The sequence below is a fragment of the Colobus angolensis genome, unplaced genomic scaffold (assembly GCF_000951035.1).
Source record: "Colobus angolensis palliatus isolate OR3802 unplaced genomic scaffold, Cang.pa_1.0 Scaffold39, whole genome shotgun sequence".
In the NCBI taxonomy this organism is placed as follows: domain Eukaryota; kingdom Metazoa; phylum Chordata; class Mammalia; order Primates; family Cercopithecidae; genus Colobus; species Colobus angolensis.
The window spans coordinates 3,616,115-3,639,628 of NW_012117265.1; the positions used below are offsets into that span (position 1 = coordinate 3,616,115).

The 23,514-nt window shown below is 55.1% G+C and overlaps 2 protein-coding genes across 3 annotated transcripts in view; one reads left to right on the forward strand and one right to left on the reverse strand.

The window, feature by feature from the left end:
* The first annotated feature begins 423 nt into the window (after positions 1 to 423).
* On the forward strand, positions 424 to 7,407 carry OLFM2 (olfactomedin 2). 2 transcript variants are annotated; one of them, XM_011954881.1, is made up of 5 exons: positions 424 to 571; positions 3,297 to 3,443; positions 3,676 to 3,895; positions 4,245 to 4,351; positions 6,265 to 7,407. In XM_011954881.1, exons 1-5 carry the CDS (start codon positions 563 to 565, stop codon positions 6,940 to 6,942), a joined length of 1,161 nt encoding a protein of 386 aa, XP_011810271.1. In that variant the 5' UTR covers positions 424 to 562; the 3' UTR covers positions 6,943 to 7,407. The 2 variants fall into 2 exon arrangements, with proteins under 2 accessions (XP_011810271.1, XP_011810273.1); XM_011954883.1 differs by lacking the exon at positions 424 to 571 and adding an exon at positions 2,999 to 3,070.
* Positions 7,408 to 11,357: 3,950 nt separating this feature from the next.
* The window catches only part of PIN1 (peptidylprolyl cis/trans isomerase, NIMA-interacting 1), a 14,424-nt gene continuing 2,267 nt past the window's right edge, over positions 11,358 to 23,514 (reverse strand). The window contains exons 2-4 of the mRNA XM_011954961.1: positions 22,755 to 22,967; positions 12,912 to 13,022; positions 11,358 to 11,957 (exon numbers count right to left, since the gene is read on the reverse strand). Coding sequence (XP_011810351.1) covers positions 11,848 to 11,957; positions 12,912 to 13,022; positions 22,755 to 22,967 — 434 coding nt within the window. The 3' untranslated portion in view covers positions 11,358 to 11,847. The remainder of the gene's footprint in view (positions 11,958 to 12,911; positions 13,023 to 22,754; positions 22,968 to 23,514) is intronic.

The window sequence follows — 23,514 nt, forward strand, 5'->3', positions numbered from 1 at the left end:
TCACCGTGTTAGCCAGGATGGTCTCGATCTCCTGACCTCGTGATCCGCCCGCCTCGGCCTCTCAAAGTGCTGGGATTACAGGCGTGAGCCACCGCACCGGGCGGATCTCTGTTCTAATGGCAGTTATGGAGACAGTGTTGTGTGTGTGCGCGAATCTGTGTGAGAGAATGAATTCTGGTCTTGGAGAACAGTTGAGTCCTCCAATTCCTTGCCGTGTTCCTTAACCCCGCTGCACCTCAGTCTTGCCATCTGTGAAATGAGGCGCCTTAAGGAGGGCCTGAGATCACATACAACAGGCACTGGCCTATGCCTGGAGCCCAGCAAAGGGCATCTGTGGTTTCCTGGGGCCCCTTCCTGTCCCAGCGAGGGCGAGGCGAGACCCTCACTGGGATCCTAGTCTCTGACGCCCATCTCTTTGCAGACTCTCTTCCAGAGCCCAGAAGAGGGCTGGCAGCTGTACACCTCAGCCCAGGCCCCTGACGGGAAATGCATCTGCACGGCTGTGATCCCAGCGCAGAGTACCTGCTCTCGAGATGGCAGGAGTCGGGAGCTGCGGCAACTGATGGAGAAGGTGAGAATCTTCCAGGTGCCCTGGGGGCGGCTGGGAAAATCTCCCAGTTCTCACCCCGCCCTCCAGCCCCATCCAGGTCAGCCAGTGGCCATATCCAGCTATGCAAATTACTCAGAGCTGGCTGATAATCCAGCTCCTCTCCAGGCAGGTCCTTTTTTTTTCCCCCCTTTTGACCCAGGGTCTCACTCTGTTACCCATGCTGGAATGCAGTGACATGATCAGCTCACTGCAGCCTCAAACTCCTGGGTTCAAGCAATCCCCACTCCTCAGCCTCCGAGTAGCTGGGATTACAGGCAGGTACCACCATGCCCTGCTAATTTTTATATTTTTTGTAGAGATGGGGTCTCCCTATGTTGCACAGGCTGGTCTCAATCTCCTGGGCTCAAGTGATCCTCCTGCCTCGGCCTCCCAAAGTGTTTGGATTACAGGTGTGAGCCACCATACCCAGATGATCCAATATCTGTTCAATGCTTTTTTTTCTTTCTTTCTTTTTTTTTTTTTTTTTTGAGACGGAGTCTCACTCTGTCACCCAGGCTGGAGTACAGGTACAGTGGCATCATCTCGGCTCACCACAACCTCCACCTCCCAGGTTCAAGCGATTCTCTTGCCTCAGCCTCCCGAGTAGCTGGGATTACAGGTGTGTGCCACCACGCCCAGCTAATTTTTGTATTTTTAGCAGAGATGGGGTTTCACCATACTGGTCATGCTGGTCTCGAACTCCTGACTTCAGGTGATTTGCCTGTCTTGGCCTCCCAAAGTGCTGGGATTATAGGTGTGAGCCACTGCGCCTGGCCTGTTCAATGCTATTTTGGGAGAGAAGCCAAGCACTTATTGGGGCTGGGGTAGGGGAAGGAAGGAAGACTGGAGGGGCAGCATCTCAGTGTCCTGTGTGTGAGCTATGGTCCACCAGGCACATCCTACTCAGCTTTGCAGTTCACCAGACTCACCTGCTAAGAAGGCGTTCTGTGCCCGTTGGGGAGGGTCTCACCCTCCACCCCAAGAGGCTCCTATAAAAGTTTCCTTCTACCTCTGATCATGGTCAATAGAAAATAGTCCCCTGGGCTGGGCATGGTGGCTCACGCCTGTAATCCCAGCACTTTGGGAGGCTGAGGCACGTGGACCACTTGAGGTCAGGAGTTTGAGATCAGCCTCTACTAAAAATACAAAAATTAGCCAGGCGTGGTGGCATGTGCCTGTAGTCCCAGCTACTCGGGAGGCTGAGGCAGGAGAATTGCTTGAACCTGGGAGATGGAGGTTGCAGTGAGCTGAGATGGCGCTACTGCACTCCAGCCTGGGTGACAGAGCGAGTCTCCATCTCAAATAAATAAATAAATAAATCTTATAAATTGCTGATTTCTGGAATTTCCCACTCAATATTTTCGGACTGCGGTTGGCCTCAGGTAGCTGAAATGTGAAACTGGAGAAGGGACGAGTACTGTAAAAATGTTTTGTGGCATTCAGGGTGGGTATTAGGCTGCTGGGTTTCTGAGAGTTCCCAAGTGTCATGTGAATAATTGTACAGGAAAGTCTGTATTTCAACAAGCATCCACTGGTGACTCTGAGTTTACCTTAGCCAGGCGGAGTCCACTTTAGTCAGGTGAAGCTGGTAGGAATCTACCTTAGCCAGGTGAGGGTCTACCTTAGCCAGGTGAGGGTCTACCTTAGCCAGGTGTTCATCTTAGCCAAGTGAGAATCTACCTTAATATGGTGGGAGTCTACCTTAACCAGGTGTTCACCTTAGCCAGGTGGAGTCTACCTTAGCCAGGTGAGAGTCTACTTAAGCCAGAGATGGAGTTCACCTTAACAAGGTGAACCTTAGCCAGATGTTCACCTTAGTCAGGTGGGAGTCTACCTTAGCCAGGGGGAGTTCACCGTAGCCAGGTGGAGTTCACCGTAGCCAGGTGGAGGTGGGAGCTGGGGGCTCTCAGGTTGGGTCAGGAGAGGCCAGGGCAAGGGAAGTTTATTTTACTCATTCAGCCAAAAAGTACTTATTGAGCCTCTACTCCAGGCCAGTGCTGGGCACTGGAGGTTAAGCTGTGGACAAGCGAGACCCAGCCTCTGTCTCTGAGGGTCCCACCTGAAGGAGGCAGATGGATAAGAATGTTCTACATAGTCACAGCTGGGAAAGAAATGACCAGGCAAGAGGAGAGGGAGTGAGCGGCTACCTGGGACAGAGTGGTCAGGGAAGGATGCTTTGAGTGGGGGATGCTGGAGCTGAACCCTGAAGGATGAGAAGGAGCCAGCCATGGGAATGTGGGGGGAACAGCACTCCAGGTAGAGAGACCAGCAAGTGCAAAGACCCTGCGGAGGGAAGGAGTTTAGAGTCTGTGAGAACAAAGAGAGAGGAAGTGGGTGGGGTGGGGGGCGGGGCAGGACCAGCCAGTGCAGGATCTGTGGAGGAGGAAGGTGATTTAATCTCTGTTTTGAAAGTTCCTTCTGTCTGCTGTGTAGCGAATTGACTACAGGGGATGAAGGTGGAACTGGGAGACTAGGGAGGAGGTGAGAGGTGGTGGTGGGTGGACCAGATGGGAGCCAGTGGGTAGGAGGGAGGATGGATGGATTGGGCACACGATTGGGAGGCTGCTGGTAAGCTCAGGGGAGAAGAAGGTGGCCTTGTCGGTCTGGTGTTTGCGCAGCCTCTGGCCCTGCCAGCTCTTGTCTGTGGCATCTCTGGGTTGGGATTTGGGGAAGGAGGTCTGGTCCCTTCAGTTGTCCCCATTCCTAGGTCCAGAACGTCTCCCAGTCCATGGAGGTCCTTGAGCTGCGGACGTATCGTGACCTCCAGTATGTACGCGGCATGGAGACCCTCATGCGGAGCCTGGATGCTCGGCTCCGGGCGGCTGATGGGTCCCTCTCGGCCAAGAACTTCCAGGTGGGTCCTCCTGGGTCCAGACCAGAGGTCAAACGGATGATTGGGATTTGGTATCCATTAGTTCCTACAGTGGAGTCATGTCTGGGAAGAATCTAGGGTCCAGTCTGAGCCAAATGCCAAGGGCCAGGTGTGCATCAAAGACAAAGAGTGAAGTTATGAGTCAGAGGTTGAGGTCATGTCTGGGTCAAAGGCCAGAGGTCAGGCTTGGCCATGGTTCCATCCTGATGCACAGGAGCTGAAGGACAGGATGACGGAACTGTTGCCCCTGAGCTCGGTCCTGGAGCAGTACAAGGCAGACACACGGACCATTGTACGCCTGCGGGAGGAGGTGAGGAATCTCTCCGGCAGTCTGGCGGCCATCCAGGAGGAGATGGGTGCCTACGGGTACGAGGACCTGCAGCAGCGGGTGATGGCCCTGGAGGCCCGGCTCCACGCCTGCGCCCAGAAGCTGGGTATGCCTTGGCCCTTGACCCTGACCCCTGATCTCTGACTGCCACACCCAACTCCAATATCACCTGTTTGTGCCTAGAAGCTGGGCACAGTTTTGACCTCTAACTTCCAAACCTCAACCCTTGACCTTCCTACCTAAGGCTACACTTGAGTCTAGAAGCTGGAAATGGCCCTGATCCTTGGCCTCTAACCCCTCACTCACAACTGAACAACATATTGGGACCAGATTTTTGAGTCTTCCCTCATCCCTGGTCCCAACTTTCCCAACTTGATCACAGCACTTCATCTTTGCCCTGCCTCTCTTGGGCTGTTCCCTTCCCCATCCTCATTCCCCCTGTTCCTGCCTCCCAGGCTGTGGGAAGCTGACCGGGGTCAGTAACCCCATCACTGTTCGGGCCATGGGGTCCCGCTTCGGCTCCTGGATGACTGACACGATGGCCCCCAGTGCGGACAGCCGGGTGAGTGACTGCACCCGCCCCTGGGGTCAGGGCCTGGGAGGGACAGAGCCTCTGACTGCCCACACGTGCCCCGGGAGTTCACACTGGTGACTGTCTTGTAGCCCAAAGTGTCCTGGATCCCCCAGGGTCATTGGACCTCCCTGTCCAGTAACCCCCAAGTGACCAAGGGCTTTGCAGCCCTGTGAATCCCAGTCTGTTGACCTCCAGTGTCTGTATAGTGGCTAGTGGTTACTGAGTTCTACCGACCAGTTCTCAGGGACTACTGACATCCAAGTAACTACCCAATGACCAATGCCTTCCCAAGGACAAGAGACCTCCTCCACCAAGCACTGCTCAGTGACCTTTGGACTTCTAGTGGCTTCCACGGTCATGACTGCCTATCACTTGGACACACAAGAACCATCCATGAGGCCAGGCATGGTGGCTCATGCCTGTAATCCCAGCACTTTGGGAGGCTGAGGTGGGTGGATCACCTGAGGTTGGGAGTTCGAGAGCAGCCTGACCAACATGGAGAAAACCCGTCTCTACTAGAAATACAAAATAAGCCGTGCATGGTGGTGCATGCCTGTAATCCCAGCTACTCGGGAGGCTGAGGAAGGAGAATCGCTTGAACCCGGGAGGTGGAGATTGCAGTGAGCCAAGATCGTGTCATTGCACTCCAGCCTGGGCAACAAGAATGAAACTCTGTCTCAAAAACAAAACAAAACAAAAACAACAAATGCTAGTTAACATGATGACAGCGATAATGTCGATGACACACCTAGTCACCTCGTGGTGACAGGGGTTAGTTAACCATGGCAATGAATTCAAGTGATGTCTTATCATTCAGTGGCTGTCCGGTGACCACTAACCACCCAGTATCCAATGACCAGGGAATTCCTGGACCCAGTGAGTCCCCAGGGGCTGCAGTTCCCAGGGTCCTTTGGGATGAAGCATTGTCCACTTCAGGTCTGTTTTAAGATCAATAGCAGCTGGGTGCGGTGGCTCACGCCTGTAATCCTAGCACTTTAGGAGGCCAAGGCAGGCAGATCACTTGAGCTCAGCAGTTTGAGACTAGCTTGGGCAACATTGCGAGACCTTGTCTCTACTAAAGATACAATAAATTAGCCGGGCGTGGTGACTTGTGCTTGTAGTCCCAGCTATTCGGGGGGCTGAGGTGGGAGGGTTGCTTGAGCCTGGGAGGTCAAGGCTGCAGTGAGCTGTGATTGTGCCACTGCACTCCAGCCTGGGAAAAACAATGAGACCTTGTTTCAAAAGAAAAAACAAGGCCAGGCATGGTGGCTCATGTCTGTAATCTCAGCACTTTGGGAGGCCGAGACAGTGGATCACAAGGACAGGAGTTCGAGACCAGCCTTGACCAACATGGTGAAACCCCATCTCCACTAAAAATGCAAAAATTAGCCAGGCGTGGTGGTACGCACCTGTAATCCCAGCTACTCGGGAGGCTGAGGCAGGAGAATCGCTTGAACCCGGGAGGTTGCAGTGAGCTGAGATCACGCCACTGCACTCCAGCCTGGGCGACAGAGAGAGGCTCCATCTCAAAAAAAAAAAAGACCAATAGCACTCACTGGGATCGTGGTCCCACTGGGGCCATGCAGTTCCCCAAGAAACTGCAGCCCCTGGGGACTCACTGGGCCCAGGAATTCCCTGGTCATTGGATACTGGGTGGTTAGTGGTCACTGGACAGCCACTGAGTGATAAGACATCACTTGAATTCACTGCCCATGGTTCATGCTGTCACCACGAGATGGTCATGGTCACACTAGGGCCATAATTGGCAATGAATGGTCAACAGAATTCCCATGACTAATGACCACTTAGTGACCGTTGATCTCTAATGGCTGTAGCTGGTGCTGGGACCCTTGGGTCATTGGTGGTGGTCCCCCCACAGTGACCAGCGGCTGTTCCCGTAGGTCTGGTACATGGATGGCTATTACAAGGGCCGCCGGGTCCTGGAGTTCCGTACCCTGGGAGACTTCATCAAAGGCCAGAACTTTATCCAGCACCTGCTGCCCCAGCCGTGGGCAGGCACGGGCCACGTGGTGTACAACGGCTCCCTGTTCTATAACAAGTACCAGAGCAACGTGGTGGTCAAATACCACTTCCGCTCGCGCTCCGTGCTGGTGCAGAGGAGCCTCCCGGGCGCCGGCTACAACAACACCTTCCCCTACTCCTGGGGCGGTTTCTCCGACATGGACTTCATGGTGGACGAGAGCGGGCTCTGGGCTGTGTACACCACCAACCAGAACGCGGGCAACATCGTGGTCAGCCGGCTGGACCCGCACACCCTCGAGGTCATGCGGTCCTGGGACACCGGCTACCCCAAGCGCAGCGCCGGCGAGGCCTTCATGATCTGCGGCGTGCTCTACGTGACCAACTCCCACCTGGCTGGGGCCAAGGTCTACTTTGCCTATTTCACCAACACGTCCAGTTACGAGTACACGGACGTGCCCTTCCACAACCAGTATTCCCACATCTCGATGCTGGATTACAACCCCCGGGAGCGCGCCCTCTATACCTGGAACAACGGCCACCAGGTGCTCTACAATGTCACCCTGTTTCACGTCATCAGCACCTCTGGGGACCCCTGAGCCAATGCTGTGGCTCGGGCTGCTGCCTGGGGGGCCTCCGGGGGCTGGGGGCCCTTTTCATTCTGCCTGTGTCCCTCAAGGGTGATCTCTCTGTCTCTGTCATGCCCTTTCTCCCCGCCTTTTTGCTGGGCTTTTGTTCTCTGCCTGTGTATTTCTGTCTATTTTCTCAATTTCCCCTCTTCTCCTTTATTGATCCCTGCTTTTAATACACTTCTTTCTTTCTGCCTTTTTATGGATGTCTTTTTCTTTTTATGCCTCTGGTTCTCCAGTTCTTTCTCTGTCTCTGCCTCTCTCTGTCTCTCTCACTCTCTCTGTCCTTCCGCCCCTCCCTCCTTGCTTCCCACCCATTCCTCATCCCTCACCCCCACCCCCACCCCCAGGAGTTGAGTGCATGGATCTGTTTCTTTTTTTATTTACACTTTTTCTTTCCGGTTTGCCGGAATAAACGGGACCTTTGACATTTGATGTTTCGATGACTCTGTGTGTCCAATAGGGGAAGAGGTGGAGGTGGCCCCAAAGTCCAAACCTGGAGACCCCTCTCCAGTGAGGATCCCCTTATTCCATGACTTGAGCTTAAGCAAACTGGAGGGAAGGGGTTCCCCAGGGCCAGCCCTTTGGGGAGATGGGTGAGGAGACCCAATCCCAAGTTGTTTTGATCGAAAGCAATTCATTTAAAAGCAGTTTGATCAAAACAACTGAGAATTCTAGCACAACAATGAAAACTGGCCTCAAATGAGTATTCTCCCGTCACTGGATTGCCACTCTCCGATCACTCTTGATGCATTACTAAGGGGTCTGGAAAAAAAATTTTTTTTTTCGCCTCCCGGGTTTACGCCATTCTCCTGCCTCAGCCTCCCGAGTAGCTGGGACTACAGGCGCCCGCCACCTCGCCCGGCTAGTTTTTTTTATTTTTTTTAGTAGAGACGGGGTTTCACCGTGTTAGCCAGGATGGTCTCGATCTCCTGACCTCGTGATCCGCCCGTCTCGGCCTCCCAAAGTGCTGGAATTACAGGCGTGAGCCACTGAACCCGGCCAGTGTGGCAATTTTTTTAATGGGTTTTTAACAATCGAGCTGGCGTCTAACAAGCTGGGTATGAAAGAGTAGGGCCCAGCTGAATTTTTCCTTTTTCTTTTTTCTCTTGTTGCTTTGTAATTTCAAAAATCGTTTTTAAACGAGTCACATTTGTGCCGAGTTAGCTAATCACAAAAAAAGCTAGAAACAGCCTAAAGGGGCACTCAGGTGCCTTCAGCTGCACACACTCACACCCCACACATGGAGCCTGTTTGCCTGGAAGAGGGACTGGGCAGGGACAGCCCTTGATGGGGAACCAGAACTCTTGGAGGGGAAAGAGAGGAAAAGACAAGACGTTTTGGAGGCAGAAAAGAAGAGTATGAGGGAGACAGGAAGGAACTGAACTATGAGAAGGCCAGATACAGCAGCTCATGCCTGTAATCCCAGCACTTTGGGAAACTGAGGTGGAAGGATTGCTTGAGCCCAGGAGTTCAAGACCAGCCTGGGCAACCTAACAAGACCCTATCTCTAAAAAAAAATGGACAAAACTAGCCAGGCATGGTGGTATGCGCCTATAGTCCCAGCTACTCGGGAGGCTGAGGTGGGAGGATCTCTTGAATCCAGGAGTTCGACGCTGCCATGAACCACGAGCGCCACTGCATTGCAGTGGGGCCACAGAGTGAGACCTTGTCTCAATTTTAAAAATAAAAAAGGAGAAGCTAAGTCATCAGCAGCCTTAGAGATCTGGCTAAATGCAGGGGAAGGGAAGTCACAGACGGGGAAGAACCAGATGAGGGCTTTATACGAGCCAGGCCTGTCTGAAGGCCTGCATGAGGTGGACGTAAGGGGTGCGCTAGTTGGAAGGGGTACAAGAACGGTGAGGAGCATCACCCTTGGGGCTGAGGGGCCAAGAATGAAGGTAGGGGAAGCTGCCCAGGTGATCCTGACCCATGTTGACCCCAGTGGTTGGTCCCTATTGAATCCAGAGCAGAAATATCATTTAAAGAGCCCTAATGGCCCGGACCCCCACCCGCTGAGGCCACAGAGTGGGTGCTCCCCACTCCCCCTGGGGGAGGCTCTCCCCATCTCTAATTAATGGTTTCCCTGATTAAATCATCTCCGCTCCGTGCTGGCATCTCCGGGAACTCGGATACTGGGGCCATATTGGGAATGAAACCAATGAATAATAAATGGGACTGCCTAATGTACTCATTTAAAACCAATTTTTAGAGAAATCCTCAAGAAAAGCAATTAATTTCCATTTAAGCGAATATGTTTGACATCGGAAAAAGGATTCATTCCCGGATTAGCACATGGAGAGGCACTTTACTCTGTACCGGCTGAAAAAATGAAATGAAAAGCAGCACAAAGCCGGGACACCTAGAACATCTGTATCCCCCTAACTCCCACCCCAATTTACCTTTATTTGGAGGCAGAGAGTCTCCACAGTGAGAGGACGGGGTAGTTTATCGCCCTTAGATACTGGATTCTCCCAAAGTAAGGTGGAGAATTGGGGATGCTGAGGTCCACAATCTTTGTCCACAATACGCTGAGTGCTGGGGAGCCACATTCTCAAACCGCGATTGGCGCTGGGTGTGGGTGTGTCCATCACATCTGTACCAGGTCCTCAGAGAGATCACTCACACACACACACACACACACACACACACACACGCAGGCTCAGAGCTTTTGAGTTTGTGGTTTTTGTTACAAACAAGGATGGGCAGGCAGACTAACACTTCCCAGGCCAGGATCAACCTGTGTGCATGTGTGTGCGTCTTCGGCTGTCCACTGCTAACTCATCATGGATGACGATGGATTTCCCCTCTCATCATGGACATGGGCACCGCGAAGCCAACTCCAATCCTGGGGCAGTAATCCCGTTTACCCCAAGGTGACCTGCTCCAGCCCTGCCCTGCGGCCACAGAAGCCAGGGGCATGTGGAGATTGACCCCCTGGGGCAGGCCTGGCCTGGGAGGTGCCTGTAAAGTGGCACTAGGGAAGACTACACTGTCACCATCCTAAAGGCCTGGGATTTATGCCCTGGTTCTAGGCAGGAGGGGGTGAGTGGGAGGTAAGGGAATGCACAGCTGCTTAATAATGAATCACGGCCCCGAAGTGGGCTCTGGAGGCATGGTTACCTAACAGCGACATTCTCATTTGGGTTTTGGCCACTGCACAGACAAGGGAAGGGGGTGCCTGGAGGGGCAGGTGGTCACACTCGGACCAGGGGACTCCCAAAATGCACAGGACACAGAGACAACCAATCACATGGCCCCACACATTACTGTGCAAACGCAGACACATACATACACACAAGCACACACACACGGGTGGGGGGTAGCGTCTCCCACACAGGAGACACTGCTGACAGGACACAAAGCCCATTCTTCACCTTGGAGTGGAACTCAGCAAACCCTCTGGGCCCCAGCCACTAATTCCCTATCCTTCCAGAACCAGGGTCTCCACTGTTCCAGGAGGGGTGCAGTCACTTCCCCAACCCCACATCCAACTGCTGGTGTGAATGGTGGTGCGGCTGCCTCACTCCCAACCCCCTTCCACCAGGCGACGGGAGAACATTCTGCCTGGTGGTGTAGCCATGCAGCCGGCTCTCCCCAGCCCTCTGGAGCTGAGAGGAAACCCATTAAACCTTCCTAATGACAAACGCTCCGGCAGGCAGGCAGCAGGCGAGTGAGCGATTGTTCCCAAAGCCAGCCAGATGGGAGCAGGCGCAGGTGATTGTTTATGAGGCTTGGCCTTTATTAGAAACTCAGCGCTTGCGGGAGGGGAGGTTCCCTGGGGCCAGGCTTTAGTTGCTCAGGTCCCTAAGCTCTGCCAGCCAGGCACCCCCACAATCTGGGCTGGTCCCCATCAAGTGGAGGGGGAATAGGGCGTGCAGGCATAACCACTTCTCCAGCAGACCCACAGCCCCCTGACTGAACAGGGGATGGGGGTCAGGCAGACCACATCCATAGCCCCCACAATGGCGGGGGACCCTATCTGATACCTCGCCACCTGCCCCAGGATCCCCTCTGTTCCACCTTCAAGCACTAGAAGCCGTGTCTGCTCCCATCCGCCTCCCCGCAGAAGCCCCCTCCAGTCCAGGAGGGCCCTGTTGTCATGGTAACCGCAGCTGCAGTGGGGGCTGGGCCAGGTGCTGGGTTGGACCCATGAACCTTCCGGTAGCACCTGAGATGGCAGGGAAGCAGGTCTCAGGGTGCTGGGTGGCTGGGCAGCGCCCACATCCCTGAGAGTCAGCTGCTGGGACTCCCCCTGGCCCAGGGCAAGGGGGAGTCTTGGGGGAGAACGTGCAGCTGGGACTCTTAGGATGGGGTCGCTGTGATCCCCTCCCGGCGACATCGTCCCCGCTATGCTTCCCTGGAGAGAAATGAGACACAGGAGAGCAGAGCAGTGGTTCCGGGTTTAATTGGGGGTGAAAGGGTGCTGCACAGTTGCTCAGAGGACCCATTGCTGGGCCGCACGAGTGTTTGCTTTTGCGACTGAACAGAGGAGCGTGGCCTAACTAGAAATAACTCGGTCCTCAAGTCTGCCTCCAGGACCTGGGGGAACACGGGGCAGCTCTGCTGACCAGGTCTTCTCTTTGGAACACCCCTTCCACCACACTGCCCTGGGTCTGGGAGCCTCCCACCCCTGCTGAAGTCAATTCCTTAAGGGAGAATCTGGCAGTCGCAGCCCCAACTGGGGATGGACAGGGAGTGGGGACCCCAGGGCCCCCAATCTGGAAGGGCCCCTCCCAGCCATTTTGGGAACAATAAATATTGTGTGACAGTGGCAGGGAGTGGGGGGTTCGGCTACTGGCTGGCGGGCAAGAGGGGAGCTGGCGGGCCCAGCTGCCCTGCCCCGCCCCGAGGCCAGGCCTGGGCTCCCCACCCTCACTCAGTGCGGAGGATGATGTGGATGCCGGAATCCGTGAACACAGGCCCGCTCATCTCCCCCGTCCGCAGCGCAAACGAGGCGTCTTCAAATGGCTTCTGCATCTGACCTGGGAGCCAGGAGGGGCGGTGGGGGTGTCAAGGCTGGGCTGGCAGAGGACAGGATGAGGCAGGGCAGGCAGCAGCCGCGACAGATGGGGCTCCTGCCTGCGCTGAGCCTCACACTTGTCCACATTCATCCGTCACCACGTTTATTGCTGGTGCTGAGCGGCGGCCCAGCTAGGGGCAGCAGGGCCATTAAGGAGGCCCTGGGAAGCCAGAGGACAGCATGAAGGATGGCAGGCAGGGCTGCAGCCGCCGCTGCGCGTTTAGGGGCCACTTCAGTGGCGAACTCATCTCCCTGGGCTTGGTTCCCAGCCCTGCCACGTCATCTGTCCCGCCAGCCTCCTCGGAGCAGGTGGGCAGCTGCTGGCCCCATGCTGCCGCCCCGCCCCACTAAAACACCTGCACGCCATACCCTACAACCCATCCTGGCCTTTCCCTGATGTTCTGCAGATCACGAGGACTGAAGAGGAGGAAGAGGAGGAAGCCTGGTCCCCTCTGTCCCTGATTTCCACTCTCCTGGCCAGACAGGCCTAAACTCAGGGCCACCTCCTCTCACCCCTGGTTTCCCCACCTTTGAGAGGGATTCTGGGGGACATGCCCTAGGACTCTCAGGGCCCCCAGCCTTAAACCACAAAAAGGAAGAGGCAGAGGACAGGATGTACCCGCCTTGGTGGGCCTGGGATGAGGACATCAGTGCACAGACACACAGAGGCTGACCCCCACCCCCGGGTACAGATGATTCCAGGAAGAAAGCGCTGCAGCCCCCTCCCTGTGTGGCCCTGGCCCTGCCCAGCAGAGCAGCCTCTGAAGCCTGAGGAAGGGGCTGTGCTGCCACCTACTGGACCCCAAAGGCTGGTGTGGCACCCGGGAGCCCAGTGCCCAGACCCTCCCGACCTCTATCCCTCAGGGTAGTGAGGGTCCCCTGACCTGGGACCTGGTGGGGCCCATTCCTTGCGCACCTCTGCTGAAGGCACCCAGGTCTCCCCTGGCCTTGGCTGAGCTGCAGTCGCTGAACTGTGAGGCCAGAGACTCAAAGTCCTCCTCTCCCGACTTGATCTTCTGGATGTAGCCTGCAGACATGGAATGGAATGGGAGTGCCAGGTTAGGGCGGGGGGACCTGACCAGACAGGATGGAGGGCTCCAGAGCTGGCCGGTGCGGGGGAGGCAGCACTTCACTCGGAAAGCCTCCCCCTACAGGCACACATGCTCCCCACAACCCCTCTCCTCACACACATCTGCAGGCGCAGTCACACCTGTCCTCACCCACACCCAAGAAAAGGCGCCTTTCACGTGCATGAGCACTCGGTGCACCCCACCAGTCACCCATGAGCCCTGCGACCCTGCGGGTCTCACATCCCTGCTCCCGCTGTCATTCTCTCCAGCACACACGCGCGCGCACACACACACACACACACACACTTCAGGCAAAATCTACATCCAAGCTGGACAGGTCAGAGGAGAGCAGGAGGCAGGGAGACGCTGACCCAGGCAGGGAGCTGGGCCCCCAGGGCCCCCAGGGCAGAGGTGGGAGAACTGTCCAGAGAGGGCCCAGCATTGCCACGGCAGCCCATGGCCTCAGCTGTCCCATCTGGGAAGAACAGCCTGGCACTGGGAAGGGCCTCCAAGGCACCCCGGTGGGCTTTGCAAGGGACACTCGTGGACTGTAGCCCCAGGGTCCCAGAGGCAGGCGACACAGCTCGTCTCCTGGCTCCCCACCTACGGTCTGCATGCTGGCAGAACTTAGGGCGGCCCCACCCTGTGTGGCCTAAACCAGCCCATCGACTCTGACTCTCCAGGAGGCGGGGGAGGCCAGGGCTGCTGGAGGAAGGAGGAACAGGGCTGCTGGCAGAGGGGGCAGGATAGCAGCAGAGTAGCATCTGAGTGACTCATGTTTCGGGAGCCAAGGGGGGAGGGTTGCGTGTGTGTGCACGTGGTTTGTGTTGTGTGAATGTGTGTGAGCAAGTCTGTGTATGCACTCTTGTGCACATGCCAGGTGGAGAGGAATGGCTTACTGCCTTCCTGAGTCCAGGCCACCCCCAGGAAGGTGTCCATGGACCAAAGTCTGCTCTACCCCAATCCTCCTCTTGCTCTGACATGAACGGGTGTCCCTTCCAGTGTTCTCCCTAGGACAGTAATGTAACAGCCCTCTGGGTGAACTGCACCCGCCCCGTGCACCCTACGGCCTGGCAGCCACGCTCCAGGGACATCAGTTCTTCTCTCCAACGTGAGAGTCACCCTGACACACTCAGTAGGGGGTTTCCTAACGTCATCCTGACACTTCTACCCATTGCTCCTTCTGACCTAAATGAGGCCATGACACGACTGCTGGCCAATCTGCCCAGGACACACATAGCTGACACACCCACCTACAGCCTGTCAGAGAGCCATGGGGACACTGCTGGGTGACCCAGCCAGTGCTAGGAGGCCGGGACACCCAACCATGGCACCTGCTGAACACACTGAACTGATCTAAGTGTCCCCAGGGCTCCTCGGCCTCACACTCTGACCTGCTTGGGACCACGGTGGAAATGGTACCACCATGACAGCACAGCCATAGCTCCCTGTTGGGCTGCAAGTCATGGCAGCCACCAGTGTCCTGGTATCTGAGCTGGATGTCAACAGGACCTGCTGCCCTGACATCCCTTTGCCCCTCCACCTGACGGTCTTGTGCCAGTGGCTGTGACATGCGGCACAGTGCCCAGCACCGAGCAAGAGCCTGACCAATGTCCCTTGCTTTCATCATTCTTCCCCTCCATGTGGACTGCATCCCAGGGATGACGCAGCCTCTGCTGCTCTACTGCCCCTATCCTTGGCCCTCCCGGCCCACGTGTCCTGGTCAGATCTGGCCATCACTCTGGGGCATTGTGTAGTGCCTGTCCGACAGGGACATCAATGCCATACAGGGCCCCAGCTTCTGTTGGGATGGCATATTACAGAGGCTTCTGCCCGTGATTCCCTGGTTTGATCAGAACACCCCGCTTCCAGGGCTGCCAGACACATCCTCCAGTGACTCCGACTTGAATCAGATGTTGCTAGGACCCCTCCCACCCTTCCTCTCCCCGAACTTCTAGGTATCTCCTTGGCCTTAGGCACAGAGCACTGGAGTCCCCTGCCCCCGCTTCTGTCTGGACCACTAAGCCAGCCAGGGTACCCACCTGCTTCGGGGAAGCAGGACTGCCTGCAGGCGCTGAGCATCTGAGGAGCCAGGTCCAGACCCAGGCCCTGAACAAGCATCACCTTGCCGCAGCCCCCAGCGGCCAGGGCTGGGGGCACAGCCACAGGGATCCCTGAAATTGGACAGCCCGTCCAAGTTGTCCTCTCTCACACACACAGTGGCAAGCCATACCACTTAAAAACAAATAAAAGCCACACTTTGGCGCCCACAGAGCTCATATCACCCAGATCTGCCTCTGACCTGCCAGCTCTCTTGGAAAACCTTCTGCTTTGATGAAAGCCGGCAATGACTGTTTTGTTTTCCTTTTGTAGAGATGGGGGTCTCATCAGATTTCTCGGGCTGGCCTTGAACCCCTGGGCTGCAGCAATCCTCTTGCCTCAGCCTCCCAACTAGCTGGAATGATTTTTTTTAAAAAAGCGCTTTCTCTTGAACCTGGGAGGTGGAAGGTGTAGTGAACTAAGATCGCGCCACTGCACTCCAGCATGGGCAACAAGAGCGGAACTCCATCTCAAAAAGAAAAAACCAAACACTTTCTTCCTGAGTTCCTGCTCTGTGAGGCTGACCTTGAGGGGTTTGGTTCTGTGTGTCTGGTTAGCTCAGCCTGTACCTGACCCCCTGACAATGAAATCCTCCTACTCCCGCCCTGCTCCCCTGCCTCGCAGACCTTGGTTTAAGCCTCTGGTCCTGCCTGAAACTCACCAGCTATCCTCGGGTCTCCCCCAGAAGCCTCCCCTAATCCCCCACTGTGTGAGGTGCCTCCGCCTGGGTGCTGCATTTACTACCATCCTATTGGCAGGTTGCTTCCCTGCCTCACAGTGTGGGAACGAAGGCTGCTGGGTTGGCCTTGTTCATTGCTACACCCTCAGAACCCAGCACTGTGCACAAAACAGGTGTTCATGAACGTTCAAGTTCATGAATAAATGAGACAGAAATAGGCCATGGGGAAGGAGGCAGACAGGGATCTACCACAGGGCTTGAAGCAGAAATGCTGGAATCTCATGCCCTGTCTACCTGAAACTCAGGCTGTGACCCTAAGGCCAGACTTCCTGGGCCTCCTCCAAGACATGTCAGCCTTGATGGCACCAAACCCATGAAATTTGATGGAGGCTGTCAGGTGCTGGAGCCCCATCCTGATTCGATGTGGCTCCAGCTTAGAACCACACAGACACAGGGTGGCCTCTTCAGGAGCTCCCAGTCTGGAGCAGGACCCCCTGAAATTGTATGCAAAACAGAATGGCACCTGTCTGTGCTGGCATACCCCAGCCAGCCTGCTCACAGCATATCCCCAAAGTCCAAGAGGACACGTTATGGGTGCTGACTGGACTCCGTCAGGTTCAGATCCTACCTCTGCTGCTCCTGAACAATGCGAGTCTGGCAGGTGACTTTACCTCTTGGAGCCTCACTCAACTGGCCTCTAAAATGGGGTAACAGCTGCTCCCACGTTGGAGGCTGCTCCAAGGAGCAAATCAGTGACCGCTTAAGCAGTGGCTGTTGCAGAGCAGGCCCCCTGACAGATCCAAGCTGCCCATCCATCTGTTATGGACTCAATGTTTGTGTCACCCCAAATTCATGTGTTAAAGCCCTAACCCCCGGTGTGGCTGCATTTGGAGATGGGGACTTCAGGGAAGTAACTAGGGTTACATGTGGTCATAAGGGTGGGGCCCTGATCCAACAGGATTAGTGTCCCATTTTTGTTTTTTGTTTTTTATTGAGGCAGAGTCTGGTTGTGTCACCCAGGCTGGAGTTCACTGGTGTGATCTCAGCTCACTGTGACCTCTGCCTACTAGGTTCAAGTGATCCTCCTACCTCAGCCTCCTGAGTAGCTGGGATCACACGCATGCGCCACTACATCCGACTACTTTTTTTTTTTTAGTAGAGATGGAGATTCACCATGTTGGCCAGGCTGGTCTTGAATTCCTGACCTCAGGTGATCCACCCGCCTCAGCCTCCCAAAGTGCTGGGATTACAGGCATGTGCCACCACACTCAGCTAATTTTGTATTTTTAGTAGAGATGGGGTTTCTCCATATGTTGGCCAGGCTGGTCTTGAATTCCTGACCTCAAGTGATTTGCCCGCCTCAGTCTCCCAAAGCTCTGGGATTACACGCATGAGCCACTGCATCTGGCCAGGATTAGTGTCCTTATAAGAAGAGATAACAGGCCGGGCGCGGTGGCTCAAGCCTGTAATCCCAGCACTTTGGGAGGCCGAGACGGACGGATCACGAGGTCAGGAGATCGAGACCATCCTGGCTAACACGGTGAAACTCCGTCTCTACTAAAAAATACAAAAAACTAGCCGGGCAAGGTGGCGGGCGCCTGTAGTCCCAGCTACTCGGGAGGCTGAGGCAGGAGAATGGCGTGAACCCGGGAGGCAGAGCTTGCAGTGAGCTGAGATCCGGCCACTGCACTCCAGCCTGGGCGACAGAGCAAGACTCCGCCTCAAAAAAAAAAAAAAAAAAAGAAGAGACACCAGAGAGCTTGTGCTCCTGCACTCGTACACATGTGTCTGGGGAATACCATGTGAGTACACAGTGAGAGGGCAGCCATCTACAAGCCAGGAAATGGGTTCTCGCCAGGAACAAAATCTGAGGGAACCTGGATCATGGACTTCTGGCCTCCAGAACTGTGGAAAGTGATGACTGTTGTTTAAGCCACACAGTCTGTGGTATTTTGTTACAACAGTCCAAGCCAATGCACCTCAGTGACCTAGGTGGGAGTGAGGGAACAAATGGGGTAGTCCTTGACCCCAAAAAGGTTTCGAGATGTGCTCTCTCCTCTGCCTTGCCAGATCATTACGGTGCTTCCAGCATACTTCCCGGAGGCTGCCCAGGCACCAGAGGGGAAGGGGCCCAGTTGGGGAAAGAGGTGACAGGGTCAGGTCTGAGAAGACCAAGATCCAGAAGGAGAGGCTAGAGGCTGGCCCGAGGCCAGCAAGCTGGAAGGGTGCCAGTGACCTTGGGGACCCTGGGACAAAGGGGCTGACCTGGATGCTGGGATGGGTATGTGGATAGGATGGCTGCTCATAGTCTCAGCCTCCCTGGGACCCTCCAGGCCCTGGGCATGTGAGGGGCCAGGGGTGAAGAGCAGGCAGGGAGGGCTTCTCCACGGCCCATCCTCCTTAGACAAGGACACTGGCAATGACTCCCTCAGATCCCTGACAGCCTCTGGCTGCAGCCCAGCAGCTGCAGAGGAGCCAATGCTGGGAAAAGGAGCCTCAGCAGAAAACGTGGAGGCCCCGACTCTCTCTGCAGGCAGCCTGTCCCTTCAGGGCAAGGGCGGAGCACCAGATCTAAATGGGCACTGATGAGATTCAGCCCGCTGCCAGCTGGGGAGTGAGCTGCCCAAATCCTGATCTCCTGATCACCCGGCATGAACCCTCGAGGGGAGAACATCCACTTCATGGAAGAGAAAATGAGGCCCAGGTGCCCAATGCCCACACCGACACTGCACATGAGGATGTTACCGAGTGTACCTTGGCCAGGGCCACCTCACTGCAGCCTCCTACTGACCTCTGAGGGGATCTGCCCCAGCACCGTCTCAGGCAGTATACCAGGAGAGGGTGGTTGTGGGCCAAGGTCATCATCTGTGTGCTGAGCCCACCAGGCCTCCCGTGGTCCTATCTAGAACTCTTTCTACGGGCTGTGGGGTGGCAGCAGGGGCTGCCCGTGAGCAGAGACCTTGACTTGACCTCAGCTCCCCCACTGTCCACACCTGAATGACTGGGGCTGAGGCTCCACCATGCAGAACGCACCAGCCACAGAGCCCATCGCTCCTGGATCCTCATAGCCACCCTCTCCCCATTCTACAGATGAGGCAACTGAGGCCCAGGGAATGAAGACCACACAGCCGGCACTGAAACCCAGCCCTGTACGATCCCAGGGTGGGCCATGCTATTCTGCCCTGACCCTCCCCCAGACATCCCACCACTGCCCACCTAATCCAGCACCCAGTCCTCTCTATCCTGCCTCCTGAATCTCTCTCAGGTCTGCTCCCTTTCACTTCTTCCTCCACTTCCAGCCCCCAAGTTCAAGTCACACTGTCTCTCGCTGCAGTTCCTCCCACAGCTTCCATCAGGCGGGCAGGCGGGGCTCCTGCTGACATTCCGAATCTGCAGGTACCTACGGCGAGGCCTCAAGGCCTGGCTACTTACCAGGTGCACCTGTCCAACCCAGAGATGGGGGAAACACCCTTGCCCACCACACCCAGGCCCATGCCCTCCTCACTGTCCCCATCGGCCTCAGCCTTCTGCCAGCTCTCATCAGGACCGCCTGAAGCAGCTCTGTCCTGCGCCTGGCTGCTCTGCTGACCCCCAGGAGCCCACCTCATGCCGCTCCATCCCCAAATGCCTGAGCCCTCCTACTCACTCTTAAGGGGTCCGGAAGCCTCAAAACAGTGACCACTAGAGCTGGAAGGACCCGAGGGGTCATCTCGTGATTCTCTCCTGGCTTCTCCCTCCACTTCTTCCTCTTGCTCTGGGGCAACCAGAACCTCTGAAGGTTCTGGGCCTTCCAGTTTCCCTGGTCCTTGACATTCTAGCTTCACAGATCTTTGCTGAAAGCAGAGCACTGCTGGGTTCCTCTCCTCATCCCACATGGCCACATTATGTCCTGCTGCCTCCAGGAAAGAACCCAACCTCCTCACCTGACAAGGACCATCTTCAACCTGGCTGGGACATGCCCATGAGAGGTCTCACCACCCCCCAGCTCCCTGCAAAGCCTTCCCCAGAGTCCTGGCTACATCCCAGCCCTAGGCCTTCACTTCTGCCTGTTCCTGTGCCAGGAATCCTTCTTGCTTCCTACTGGCTCATGAAACAAGGCCGTGAGGGCTGACTCTGGGCCAGGCTTTGTGTGGCAGGATGGGAATACAGGGGAGAGAGATCCAGTCCCTGCCCTCAGAGGTCAGGAGGCTGGCTCTTTAATCAGCCTTCAAGATTCCGTGCAAGAGCTTGGCTTCTCTCTACCATGCTTACATATAAGGCTAACGGGGGCACATACTGTGCTAGATGCCATGTTGGGGGCGTGCGTGTGTAATAACATCCTACAGGCCAGTACTGGACCAAGTGATGAGAGAGTAAAACAACAGCCAATACTGACCGAGTGTGCACTCTGTGCTGGGTCCTGTGCTGGGTCCTGTGTTACCACAACCAACAACTGCAATGACAGTGGCCACTAACAATGACAGAACGTTTACCGATGCCAGAAACTGTTACTCCTGCTTTACTGTACTAGCCAGGAGTCCTCACAACTACCCTGGGAGGTGGGTCCTATTATTCTAACACTAATTTTATAAATGAAACAGACTTGACGACCGGGAGCGGTGGTTCATGCTTGTCATCCCAGCACTTTGGGAGGCTGAGGTGGAAGGATCACTTAAGCCCAGGAGTTTGAGACCATCCTGGGCAACATGGTGAAGTCCTGTCTCTACTAAAAATACAAAAATCAGCCAGGTGTGGTGTTATGAGCCTGCAGTCCCAGCTACTTGGGAGGCTGAGGTGGAAGGATCACCTGATCCCAAGGAGGTTGAGGCCACAGTGAGCTATGACACAGCAAGATCCTGTCTCAAAAGAAGAAGGAGAAAAAGATTGAGGCCCAGAGATGTTAAGTAACTTGCTCAAGATCACACAGCCAGGACCCGGCAGAGCTGCATAGCAACCCAGGCTGTCTGGGCATGGTTGAGGGATGGGTTGTTTGGAGTAGGGACAGCCCAGGAGGTTCTGGGGACTCTGAGAAAGGCTGTCAGACACAACTTCCTGCAAGAATGGAAATTTTCTTTTTTTTTTGAAATGGAGTCTTGCTGTTGCCTAGGCTGGAGTACAGTTGTGCGATCTCAGCTCACTGCAAGCTCCATCTCCCGGGTTCATGCCATTCTCCTGCCTCAGCCTCCCAAGTAGCTGGGACTACAGGTGTCTGCCACCATGTCCAGCTAATTTTTTTGTATTTTCAGTAGAAATGGGGTTTCACCATGTTAGCCAAGATGGTCTCAATCTCCTGACCTTGTGATCCACCCACCTTGGCCTCCCAAAGTGCTGGGATTACAGGCGTGAGCCACTGCACCCGGCCAAGAATGGAAATGTGTTTTATATTCCCGCTGTCGAAGATGGCAGCCACCAGCTAAAGTATGACCAGTGCAACTGAGAAACCAATTTTTGATATTATCTTATTTATTTATTTTTGAGACAGGGTCTCGCTCTGTCACCCAGGCTGGAGTGCGGTAGCATGATCTCGGCTCATTACAACCTCTGCCTCCTGGGCTCAAGGGATCCTCCCACTTCAGTCTTCTGAGTAGCTGGCACTCTAGACATATACCATCACATCCAGCTAATTTTTGTATATTTTGTAGAGACAGGGTTTTGTTATGTTGCACAAGCTAGTCTCAAACTCCTGGGCTTAAGTGATCCTCCTGCCTTGGCCTCCCAAAGTGCTGGGATCAGAGGTGTGAGCCACTGTATCTGAATGGTAATTTTAATTAATTTATATGGAAATAGTACATGTGGGGAGTGGCAGCCAAACTGGACAGCTTTACACAGGGCTCTGCAAATGATGGCCTGCAGGCCAAATCCTCCCTGATTTTGTAAATAATAAAGTTTTCTTGGCACACAGCCACGACCATGTGCTTGCTTACATATTGGTTACGACTGCCATCCAGTTACAAAGCAGAGCTGACGGAGACTGCATGGCCCACGAAACCTAAAATATTTACCATCTGGCCTTTAAAGTTTGCCACCCCAGTGCCAGACTGTAGAGGAAACACAGAACAGAGCATGGAATAGCTTCCTCCCTTAGGTCAGAATTAACTCACTAGCTCTGCTGGCACTCACTACCTTTCTTTCTTTCTTTTTTTTTTTGAGATGGAGCCTCGCTTTGCTGCCCAGGCTGGAATAGAGTGGTGCGATCTCGGCTCACTACAACCTCCACCTCCCGGGTTCAAGCAATTCTCCTGCCTCAGCCTCCCGAGTAGCTGGGATTACAGGCGTGCACCACCACAACTGCCTAATCTTTGTATTTTCAGTAGAGACAAAGTTTCACCATACTGCCCAGGCTAATCTCGAACTCCTGACCTCAGGTGATCTGCCCTCCAAGGCCTCCCAAAGTGCCGGGATTATAGGTGTGAGCCACCGCACCCTGCACGCACTCACTACCTTTCTAACCGCTCTCTCTGGACCCACCTATGTTTGTGACTCAGGACCCTACTGGATGATATTACTGTTGACAACAGTTCCCACAGACTGGGGGCCCACTGTGCAAAATGCATTGCCTCATTCCCTTGAACTTTCACAATGGTCCTCAGAGGATGCCCATTTTACAGAGAAAGCTGAGTCTAGAGGAGGTGACATGAGTCCCCTCCCAAAGGTCACAGAGTTCACAGAGGCACAGTACTACTTGAACCCAGGTCTGCCAGTCCCCAGGCTGGGTCCTCTGCCCCTACCTGGCTCACCCTGAAATGCCAGATGGAAAGGAAAGAGAATGGCTGCTGTAAAGGTCAGGGTCATGTCATGCACTGGCGTTTTTGTGTTGGCCAACACCACGCCTGGCAGCTGAGCAAGCTGGGGTGAAGAGTCTGCTGTGACTTCTACAAAGGCCCACCTGGGAGAAGACCCCCTCCCAAGCCTTTGCCCTTGCCCTGCTCACCGTTGATCAGCTCCAGGGCCTCCTCCTTGGTCCGGGTGATCTTCTCCTGCCGCCAGGATGAGGGCCGCCTTGACTGGCTGTGCTTCACCAGCAGGTGCGAGCAGCGGACCCTAGCGGGCTCCCCCTGCCCGTTTTTGCCACCACTGCTGCTGTTGCCGCTGGGCCGCTCCCACTGGCTGGCGTTAGTGATGTGGTTGAAGTAGTATACTCGGCCTGGAGGGGAGGGCAGGTGGGAATTCAGCTAGGGTTGTGCTCCCATGACACCACCTGAGCCCACAGCCAGAAGCCAGGGTAAGGGCCTGGCTTGCAGGGGGTGCCTTCATTCAACAAATCCATGGTGTGTCCACCACGTGCCACAGGCTCTCCAGACATGAGCCAATGTGGCAGGATACAGTCCCTGCCCTTAGAGAGCTAACATTCTAGGTGAGAACAGACAGGTGCTAAACAAGCAAACAAAACACAGGATAATATAAATCCCCAACAACTTCAAAGACAAAAATAACCCAGGGTGATGGAAGAGAGGAAGCTGGGGGACAGGAAGTTGACTCGAATCGAAGCATGCACTCAGCAGGCAGACCACCTGAATTCAAATCTGAATCTGGGTTCAAATATGATCTACCTTCCCTGGGCCTCAGTGTTCTCACCTGTAAAATGGAGATAACAGTTCCTACCTTAGGGTCATTGAAAGGACTAAATAGCCGGGCGCGGTGGCTCAAGCCTGTAATCCCAGCACTTTGGGAGGCCGAGACGGGCGGATCAC